At 38.0% G+C, this 10,991-nt stretch overlaps 2 protein-coding genes and 1 pseudogene across 7 annotated transcripts; 1 reads left to right on the forward strand and 2 right to left on the reverse strand.

Annotated features, from left to right (window-relative positions):
* Positions 1-745: 745 nt before the first annotated feature.
* Positions 746-1,743, reverse strand: LOC128257139 (uncharacterized; annotated as a pseudogene).
* LOC128257721 (nose resistant to fluoxetine protein 6) lies at positions 1,282-8,868 on the forward strand. Its single transcript, XM_052988874.1, has 6 exons — positions 1,282-1,621; positions 4,035-4,678; positions 5,668-6,517; positions 6,858-7,223; positions 7,290-7,833; positions 8,446-8,868. The coding sequence occupies exons 2-6, from the start codon at positions 4,297-4,299 to the stop codon at positions 8,575-8,577; spliced, it is 2,274 nt and encodes a 757-aa protein (XP_052844834.1). The 5' UTR covers positions 1,282-1,621; positions 4,035-4,296; the 3' UTR covers positions 8,578-8,868.
* A 155-nt stretch (positions 8,869-9,023) lies between these two features.
* On the reverse strand, positions 9,024-10,969 carry LOC128257724 (uncharacterized). Of its 6 annotated transcripts, none has more exons than XM_052988886.1 (6): positions 10,703-10,969; positions 10,532-10,644; positions 10,342-10,476; positions 9,902-10,275; positions 9,692-9,837; positions 9,024-9,639 (listed from the first exon to the last, which is right to left on the reverse strand). In XM_052988886.1, exons 1-6 carry the CDS (start codon positions 10,831-10,833, stop codon positions 9,042-9,044), a joined length of 1,497 nt encoding a protein of 498 aa, XP_052844846.1. In that variant the 5' UTR covers positions 10,834-10,969; the 3' UTR covers positions 9,024-9,041. The 6 variants fall into 6 exon arrangements, with proteins under 6 accessions (XP_052844846.1, XP_052844845.1, XP_052844847.1 ...); XM_052988885.1 differs by having other exon boundaries at positions 9,902-10,278; positions 10,703-10,968; XM_052988887.1 differs by having other exon boundaries at positions 9,902-10,278; positions 10,342-10,471; positions 10,703-10,736.
* Positions 10,970-10,991: the final 22 nt, after the last annotated feature.

A 10,991-nucleotide genomic window follows, 5' to 3' on the forward strand; every position in this document is an offset into this window, starting at 1 on the left:
CCGTTGCAAATTTAAAATGAGATTTGTAAGTGGTGTTTGGCAACTATAGTTTACGTTTTCTAAATATTTTTAAACATTTCACAAAATTAACTGGTGTAATAAAAATTTTAAATTGACTGGCTTTTCTGTCACAATTTTTTTTTAACTAATTTAACTCCCTAGTCCCATCTTAAATTTACCTTAAATCTATACTACATCTAGTAAATATTTAATGACCGAAATGCGTTTTCATCCGAAAATGGTTTCAAAAACTAATAATATTATTAGTTACTTAATTACTCTTCTTAACAGTTTATTTAGAAAATACATAAGGCATTTTGTTAAATGAACTCATGTAATACCTTTCCTTTTTCTTCCTATCCTATCAGCACTACCCAAAGTATTTCCCTTTTACAACTGCAATTATATTCGCAGAAACCGGATGACCTCAGCCATTAAAATATGTAAAATAAATTCAATTAAAATGTATTTTTGATGCTGCCAATTAACCTACAGATCCTGTATTTATGTAATTAAATAAACCTTTTATTTATGCACTCGCAGAAATGTTAAGAATTTTTTACTGTTACAAATAAGTCAGTTTATTAAAATAAATATAAAAATTAAAAAAAAATTACTTTCAATAATAAATAATAAAATGTTTTTTTATGTTTAAAATTTTAATTTTTTTGCAATAAAAAAATAATCTTAAATAAATGGTTTTATGTGTCTCACATGGCAATAAAATGGGCTATTATTTTACTTTTTATTTAAGCCACTCAAAGAGCGACTTTTGATTGAGGCTTTCGGTTAATTGAAGGGTCTGGACCGTCCGAGAAAGAGACGGAGAAAGAGCCAACGAAAGAGAAAGAGATTTTAATGTGCGTGCAATTGACGAGCGAAAAGCCGAAGTCGAGGAGGCAAAAATAACGACTACTGACCACTGACAAATCCGGACTGGAAACTAAAAAACTGAATACTCGGACTCGGACTCGGGCGCGTAAGGGAGTCAGTAGTCGGTAGTCGGTCGTCTTTTGTTGATCTTGAGACTGAAATTCCAATTGTTGATTTATCTCTCGGCTGCTGCGCCGCCAGCGTCGCTGCGACTGCGCAGTCCACTCAGTTGACCAGAGACCAAGTTTATAAAACTTTGAGCCAAAATGCAGCGGCGCACAGTTGTTACCAAAACGTTGCACGCGTCGTGGCCCTCATCAAAAGTTAAGCGAAAATGAAAACGAAATTCGGTTAACTTCAACGTCAACAGAAGCTGACAAAAGGCAGAAAAAAAAGACCAAAAAAAAGTTGCAGGGCCAGAGCAAAGCCGAGAAAGAGAGGCAAGAGGCCAATAAGAAAGAGTGGGCCATATATATATAGCCAGCTAATCTGTTGTGCAGTGCGTTTTATCAGCCAGCGAAAGAAACGAAAACGAAAGTCGGTCCAAGTCCAAGAGCTAAAGTCTCGGAGGTACAACGAAAATCAAAAAAAAAAAATTCAGAGACACGCGGATCTCATCTCGGTAATGTCTCAATAAAAGTTAAAATAATCTTAACTACCTACCGCCGGAATGTAGGGAAAAGTGAAAATAAAAGCGCTCAACGAGTTTCGAAAAGCAACAAATATAATTGAAACGCCGAAAATCAAAGTAAGTTGAGTGGGAATTCCAGCGGGTTCTGTGCTCTGTGCAAATAGGACTTGTTAATTGGGTTCTGATCAACAGTCCCACAAACAGTGTACCATAAGCAGGCCATTAGTGTGGATCCGCATCGCATCGCATCGCAATATCGCTTTCTTCTTCTTTGTATACCCGCACCCGTCGCACACCAATTCCGCGAGTTTAGGAGTGTTATGTAAATGCAGATCAAACATATTTCGAAATCCCCAATAGGCAAAGTCCATATACATATACATATATATATATACATACACATATATATAGTTATCGATGGGCGTCTCGCGTTGCGCTTGCCACAAAAGAAGCGGCGGCTAAATTATGCAAAACAAACAAAAAGATCGCTTAGGAAAGCGAGAAAACGAGCAAAAAGCGTTAACCATGCACAGCGAAAAAAAATAGAGTTGCAAATCGCGACTCAAACGTTCTTAATTACTGCAGCAATTGCAAGTGGCAAAACAAATATAGATTTATGTGAAAAATATTGTGTAACATGTGTGTTTAAAAAACTTATTATAAAGAAGTCTTAATTACCTAAAAAAATAAGATTTTATTGTGAATAAAACGTAGTTTTTTTTTTTAAACAAAAATTAACAGTGTATTATAAAATGCACACTTTCAATCGATTTTCATTGTTGAATATGAACATGGTAATTTATATCAATCGAAAGCATGCATAAGAATTACTTATTTGTTATTCAAATTATTGAAAATTTACATAATTGTCTTTTCAAAGTGTTTATTGTTAAGCAAACATAAAATTTAGGCTTTTTAAATATAAATGTTCATTAATGATTATGAAATTGGGATTTTATACCAATTGGAAGCATGAGTTTTTGAATTACTAAGATATTTAAACATATATTAAATTCATGAATTTATGGTTTCATAATGCCTTAAATTCTGTTCCGAATTAAAGTGTCAAATACAAGCATTTATAAATATAAATAAAACATTATTCTAATGTTCTTACTAGGCAGGAAAACTTTTAACATATCTTGCGTTAATTTAATTTCTAGTTTTCTTTCGTCCAAATAAATTTGAATTGAGCAATTTCCATCGTAATATCTTTTTACTCAATTGAGTACGCCACAAAGCCGCACATAATTCTTTAACCGCGCTTTTTGTCTGTTAAATTTGATTACGCGCACCTTTAGTCATAATAAACAATAACCTGCAAATTATTACGTATGAGTGTGCTGCGATTGTGTGTGAGTGTGTCAAAGCGAAAACGAAAGGCCAGCAGCAACAACAAATCGTCGATTGTGTGTGGTCAGCAGCAGCAGCAGTGGCGTCCAGTTGGGTCCAAAATCAATGGGAGTACCGCTGCCGGCGTCGCCGCTGCCTTTACACCTGCGCAGTGCCGCAGTCTTCACTCCAAATAAATAACAACTCAAAACGAAACTCAACCCGATACTCAAAGCCAAAAACTCAAAATCGTCGCCGGGCAACGCAGGCAATCAATTGAACCTTAGTCTCCGTTTGAGTCGCACTCCCAGCGGAATTGGGTTGAGTCTCGTTTTTTTTTTGGTTTTTGTTTATCTTTTTTTGCTGCGTTTTGAAAAACTTTTACTCCCCGTGCCGTTTGTTTGCGGCCACAGATCCAATAAAATCAAAATAAAACGCAAAATTATTAACGCCTGTGTTAAATGTTAATTATTACATAAGTATACCTTTCTGCGTTTTTACTCTTTCGCCGATTGTTTAACCGGTAATTGGGCTTACACGGCGTATGCGTAATATTCTATTTGAATCGATGATGAGCAAGTAAAGTGCGTGTGGTGCGTGTTTGGCCAAGTTTGTTTACATTTTTACACAGGGAAAATAAGTTAGAACATATAATAGCCATCAATATGTAGTTTATAGCAAAATAAATTGTTAATTAATTAAAAAACCAAGAAAAAGTTAAATGGGACTGTGAAATGGCCTATTGCTCAAAATATATGTATATTAAAAAAAATAAATTTATTAATATACAAACAAAATGATAATTAATTGTTGACCCATTTTGGTGCCACTTTGTGTCTGAGTATGTTGCAAAATCTTTTTTTTTCGGGCATACTAATAGCTAAAACCAAAGTTGCAATTCATTCATAATGAAATTAAGACCGTTAAAAGTTAATTATTGCTCGAAACTCGCCCTCGTTTTCTCGACTTCCTTTACCAAATGGAGATTATTTAACCGGCAAGTGCCGTACACTCTGCGTATGCGTAATATTCTAATGCAATCGGCAAATGCAAAGAGCAGCGGACTCGGTGTGCAATGTGTGTCAGTGGGAAATACTACACTAAAATGCGATTTGAAAAACGTGCTGATTGGCCGTCGATGGCCGACGAAAGTTTCTCCCCATCAATTGGCAAGCATTAACCAATATCAATACCACAGGTAGCTGAAATCCGGGAGGGGCGACGAGGCAAGGAGGCGTGGCCAATTGAGGTGAGGTGAATCGTAGTGCGGTGACCTTCGGCGGACGGCGGCAAACAGCAATCAAACAAGCCATTTGAGATAGCCAAACAAGCGCGCGGACCAAATATCTCGCACAATACGCGCACTCGTGTACTAACAAAAACAAATAAATACAAATAAATACAAATAAATATAAATATAAGCCAAGGTGACTAAGTACCGTGGCAGCAGCAGCAGCAGCATGGAGATCAGGCGCACCTCTCGACCATATCTATGGGTCTTTCTGATGCTGCTCGGCCTTTGGCTGGGCTCGGTTTTGGCCAAGGGCGCCAGCAATCAGACCACCTCACAAACCTGGCAGCACCAACAGCAGCAGCAGCAGCAGCAGCAGCGATATCAAAGTCAGCTGCTCAATGAATCGCAATCGGTGCCAGAGGAACTGGAGATTTTGGAAACCACTTCGGCCATTGTGAGTTCGCCGCATGAAACCCATTTGACGCGCACCTCCGTCATTTTCGGGCTCACAAAAGTGGCCAACGAGAGCAGCGTCAGCCAAAAGTGCCATGCGCAGCTGCGACAGGTGCAGCGCGGCATACTGGGCAAACAGCCATGGGCCATGAAGGGTGAGTGGAAAAATCCAAATTAAATTATTATTAAGTGGAAGAAACCCCGAGAAAACCCCAGAGCATATGGCTCTTAGATAGAAATACTTATCAACTTTAAAAAATTATAGATTTAAAAACCCTGAGAGATGTAAGTAGCCAATTTTAGCATAAATGATATAAGAGAACACCTTGGTAAATCAAAAGGTAAATGAGGAAAATCAAAACAAATTTTTGCACAATAAAAGATAAATAATTAAGAGGAAAGATGAAAGCAAGGAAACAAATCAATTCCTTATTAATCAATAGTAATATGTGTTTAGTAAAAAGAAAGTTTCAGATGCGTCAATTTTTGTTCAAACAATTAAACAAAAAATCAATCCATAACAATGATGTGAACCTTTACTTACTTATTATTGGCCTTTCTTCTAAATTTTTTTTGCGCTTTTTGCATAGAAGCATAAATTTCTCAAAGCAAATAAAGATTATTAAATAAATATGTTGAAAATATTTTGATGACACCTTTATTTGGACAGTAGCTTTTACATAAGCATGCCCTCTAAATACTTTTGAATGGCACTAAATGAAAAATAAATGATTCACAAAATCAACTGTTTTCTATTAAAATTCGCACCTTAGGAAGGTCATGACTACATGTGAACCCTTAAAACTACACTCTTCAAATAACTCGTTAGGATAAGACAGTGATTCATTAGGGGGGTGTTGTGGAATAACTTATGGAAATATTTTTAAAGTTCTGTACTTCAGAGTACTTTACACATTTAAAATAGTAAACAAAGTATTTTTTTTTTTAACATAGATACAGAAAACACAATGACTCACGGAAAATGGTAATTGGTAAATCAATAGTGGCTCAACAGCTAGGGAAAACAATTAAAGATCAATTCATAATGGAGCTTGAACTTTTAATACAGAACCTTTTAGGTTTATACCTTTATGCCTATATATACCGACTTAACTTTATGGATTTTCTTTCGATTTCCCCACAGTTTTGGATGCATCGGGAACGAAACCCTCTGGCTTCGTATATGGCCAGAACTATTGGCTGGGCAGTCGGGAAGCTTGTCGCGGAGTCCAAAGACCCGTGGGTATAACCCTGTCGAAGAACTTCGATCGTGTGATGCACTATGGAATTATTACCCAGAAGGCGCCCTTTGACATGGACTACCGGGTACTGTACTTGCGGCACAGTTCACCCTGGCAGGTGGAGATAAAGCTAATGTCCGAGCAGATAATCCACATCGGCTTGTGCCTCCCGAGTGCCTGCAGTTCGGAGGAGGTTAAGAGTCTGGCCCAGGACTACGTAGCTGGAGGAACATTTGCTGAAAACGAGATCTTTGATATCCGACCGGAAGTGGTCTATATGAAGGATCTGCAGTTGAAGGAGCAGTTCTTCGAGAGAGCCAGCTTCCGACTTTTGGTGGCCTGTGTCCTCGCCACTGGAGTTCTGATGCTTTGTGCTCAGCAACTGACGGCCACCAAAAAGTTGGAATCTTCCACTGAGGAACCCGAACCTGGTTTGGCACCCGCTGAATCTGAATTGTGGCGTGGACTTAACTCCCTTCTGCAGTTGGAAAGGCTACAGAAATTTATACCCTGCTGGGATGTGCCCGCCAACTGGGCCAAGATATTTGCAGTGCGGGAGAATTCTCCGAATGAAATTCCCTTGATGAACGGACTGCGATCGGTGTGCGCCATCTGGATAATGGTGTTCCACGTGGTGTGGTTCATGTACTTCACGGTTCACAACAAGACGGTACTGATTTCGTATGCAGAACAGGCCTTTTTCCAGTACGTTTCATCGGCGCCTCTGCTCGTGGACGTCTTCTTTACCATCAGGTGGGCTTATATACACTGAGACAAACTTAACTTAGCAAATAAGCATACAGCAAATATAATGAGAGCTGAACACCTTTGCAGATGTTTTCATATAATTAAAAAAAAAACAAACAGGGATTACTTTCAAAATATAAAAAAAAAAACACATATATAAACGTAGTAAATTCAAATATTTTGTACTCAATTTAAATATTTTTTGCTTAGAATTTCATTCATTTTGGTTTTTAGTTACAATATTTTGTACATGAAAATATTAAAATTTTTTTAAAATTCTTTTTTTTTTCCAAAAAAGTGTTATATCTTAACAATTATTCTAAAAGTATTCCTTATTTTTTTCCAGTGGCTTCCTGCAAACGTTCAACTTCCTGAGAAATTCCCAGCAACTGGAGACAGTGCGACGGAATAGTTTGAGTGAAAATGTAAAGCTCTTTGGCAAGCTGCTCTTCCATCGGTATTTGCGACTTGGACCACTTTATCTGGTGGTCATGGCCACCGTGGATTTGGTGTACGCCTACATTGGAGACGTCTCTGTTTACCACATCAACGAGCGGTTCGACGAGATGTGTTCCAAGCACTGGTGGCGCAATCTGCTGTTCATCCAGAACCTGTTCGATCATCGGGATATGTGCGCCAATTGGAGTTGGTCCTTGGCCTGCGAAATGCAGTTCTTTATCCTGGCCAATGCTCTGCTGTTTCTCTATGTGAAGTATGTGGCATTGACCATTAAAGCAGATACTTTAATATTAATTAACAATGTTACTTTGACAAACAGATATCCCAAGGTAGTGAAAGCCCTGGTGGCCTCTTCCTTTGTGGCCACCATTGCCTGGTCCTACAGCATCGGCTTGAGCATCAAGTTTCAGTTGTCCTTTGATGCTGCCTTTGCCACCGGAACGGAAATCTACACTTCACCCTTTGTGAGAGTCCTTCCATATATCCTGGGAGCAGCCACAGCTTGGTTGTTCCTGGAGAATCGAGTCCAGTTGGAGATCAGTGAATCCAAGGAGCGTTTCTGCTGGCACCTGGCTTTATTAGTGTTCTTCGCCTGCATTTATTCGACGGTGAAAAGGGACCTGGGCCCTCTGATGGCCATCACGCTTTTCGTGATGGGTCGCCTCTTCTTTTCGCTGAGTGTATGCTGGATGATTGCGCGCAGCTGCAGTGGACGGGGGGTGTGGTGGTCACGACTGCTGGAGGCCAAGGGCTTTCAGCATGTCAGTCGGCTGTCCTACGCCATTTACCTGCTAAATCCGCTGGTCATTGCATTATTCTACAGTTTAACAAACGCCAGCACGCACGCAGATCCCTTCATGCTGGTGAGTTATTATTATTATTTAACGATTTCTTATAGTTAAAACTTCAAGCTAACAGTGATTTATAGAAGCAATTATTTTGTTAAAATTTTAATATGTTTAAATAGTTTTATTTACATATCTTATAGTTTGTTGATTATATTTGACCTAAGTAAAAAAGTAGTAGTAGGTTTTTTCGGTGGAACTGGATAAAAAGTAGATTTGGCTGAGGGATTTTAAGGATGCTGTTCTATGTGGGGTAAAGGCAGAACAAAGATAATAATATGGGGTATGTCTTTTATATCATTTTGGCATAGGGGGCAAATTGTGGGGAGGATTGGTATGACCAAGTCTTAAAATAATATATTTATTATTTGAGTTATTCTATTTATGTGAGGGCTGATTTCTTAAATAATGTTTTAGCTTGTGAGTGATATATTTGTAGTTGTAGTTTGTGGTACACATAAGGGAAGATCTAAGTGAAAATTGGCCGAATCCAAATAATAATAATTTTGGGGAAGTGTTTGGCTAAAAAGTATCTGATAGAGGTAATATAATATGAGTTTCTATAGTGGTTGTTAATATAAATATAGTATTTGTTATAAATATTAATTTAAATCTTAATTGCTATTCCAGTGCGTGGTCACCTGCGGCTTCGCTGTCATCGTCTACCTGGCCTCCATCCTCTTTTCGCTGGCCTTCGAGCTGCCCTTCAGCAATCTTTCCAGCCTGCTGAACCGACGGCAGAGCAGGCCGAAAAGTGCCTAAAGATGCTAGCAATAAGTTAGATCGTTAAGGTCAACGCACACGCCTCCATCTGACAATTGTGATCGCTTTCATGTACAACTACTCATCATTATCGAATCACTAGGCTTAGTCTTGTCTTAGTCAATGCTATATATATCCTGTACATCGGTGGCCACCATACTTAATAAGATAATCCCTAGCTATAGATCACTTCCGATATACGTATTGTATTTGCTTAAACACACTGTCATTCCCCAGCATAGAATATAGAATTGTTGACAATGCTTAAAAATGCAATTTCTTTATTTTTGATTCTTTCCTCTCAACTCAGTTAGGTATTAAAAAATACAAATTGCGATTTCTTTTATATTACATACAGATAATGGGGCAGTGAACTGTAGGACCACACTTTTACATCATCTTATTTAATCTTGAAAAACACATGGCAATAAAAAACAAATAAATTTATATGGTCACAAATTTGACTACTTATTAAAGACATCGTAGTAACCGGCACATTTTTCGCACTTCTTCATAAATTCGGGGCGAGAATTTGGGCTGCAAGAGACATAGAAATATCGCACACGCCTTAAAATTTCCGACGATTGCTCTTTAACTTCATTGATGTCCAAGTTCGATTGATGTTTCATTATACACAAAATGATCTGATGAAGAACACTTTCCGTGGAAAAAAAGTATTTTAGCAGCTTAATTAATTCCATTCTGGTGGTTTCCATAAAAGTTTGCATTAGCTGTAGAATCAGTTTAAACATTTCGGGTTCCAGGTTTTCAGACATGCAGGTTATCAGATTTTCAAAGCTTTCTGAGCAAACAATGTGTTTTTTAATAATGGTGCCATAGTCTTCAAGTTTAATATCTTCTCCTTTGATATTAACAGTGGTTATTTCTGGTGAATCCATAGGTTCATCAGTGGGTTTCTTAGTTTTGTTTTGTCGTGTTTTCTTTTTGGGATTGAAAAGCTCATTGAGCTCTTCTTTTGTGGGCACTGTATTGGCACTACGTATAAGATCCATATTGCCCTCATTTCGAGCTGATTCCTCGGATATCTTGGTGAAAACGCATCTAAAAACGGTTCAATTGGTATTTACAAACATACTTAATGTTTTATACTTACTTGAGTCGATCAACCAAGATTTTGGTAGAGTTATTTGTATTGATCATTGACGATGCTAGGCGTAAGTTGTTAACGCTGTGAGTAAATAAAATTAAAGATGTGGACAGCTCACTAGCATCGCAAGATTGCTGGACATCTTGAGGATTCTAAATCAATAAAAATACAAAACTCTGAAGCAAGTATTTAAATAAGATGGTAACAAAATCTTACCAAAAGCAAATTTAGCATTCGTTCGCATGTCAAAAATGGTACTGAAGTTTCTATCCTAGCTGTAAATACACTTGCTGGACTACGTCTTTGATTTTCACGGATTACTTGAGTTTTAGAGGCTACTGCCAAGGTTTCGGGCGTTATGGATCGGTTTCTAGACTTGGAACACATCCTGTAAACAGGCTGTTCCTCGATTAAATATGTTTTAAGCTCAACCTGGCCATCGATCAGTTTGTAGACTCCACGATTCGGGGTCACCATTACACCAGGACCAAAAGTTGTCAGATTGAGGAATTCATTCCAGTTGGAATAGGTAGCGTGCTGAGTGACATACACCATGCAACAGTTCAAGCTGCTGGCTTGAATGTTTTTGTCTTCTAAAAGTAATTGTAGTATTAAAACTTAAATTAAAAATTATATATTTCACATACAAAGCTTACCCACGCAACGTCGACAGCGATAAACCGGATATAGATGCCAGGATCTACTTTGGTCCGCCAATTTTGGATTGGTGACATTATCCACTATCATCACAAAAAATGCAGCTGTGAGCGACTGGCCGTTTGTAAACTTTCCTGGTGGAAAAACATAGCTTAGGCAAATAAAAATTAGAAAACTCGATTATCTTACGTTGGCCCCAAATCGAAGAAAACATTAAAGGATACCCAGGTGTCCTTTCGGAAGAAACTTCATTTAACTCATTCACTTTGCTTTTCAAAATTGTCTCCTGATTGGCGGACAATCTGTTGAGTCAGACTCAGTGTTATAATATTAGCTCAAGCTGAATTTGAATAAACTTACAAGTCCCATGTTATATCGTCGCCATGGCTTAAGAGTTCGGCCAACATTTGCTGCACCTCCCTGACCGTGGGAATTAAAAAATCTTCTTTATTTCTTGATTCGCTCATATTTGCAAATATGTCTTTGTCCATATCTGTTGCATGTTGCAGATGGAAGTTGCACTGCTACTGTGTTATCGATAGCATCAATCTAAAACATAGATGGTCTCAAAAATACAAATGAGGTTGATAAACGACTGACATTTCAAACAATGAACCATCTGACGGTTCTAATCAGAACACCCACTGAT

The sequence above is a fragment of the Drosophila gunungcola genome (assembly GCF_025200985.1).
Source record: "Drosophila gunungcola strain Sukarami chromosome 3L unlocalized genomic scaffold, Dgunungcola_SK_2 000002F, whole genome shotgun sequence".
Classification (NCBI taxonomy): Eukaryota; Metazoa; Arthropoda; class Insecta; order Diptera; family Drosophilidae; genus Drosophila; species Drosophila gunungcola.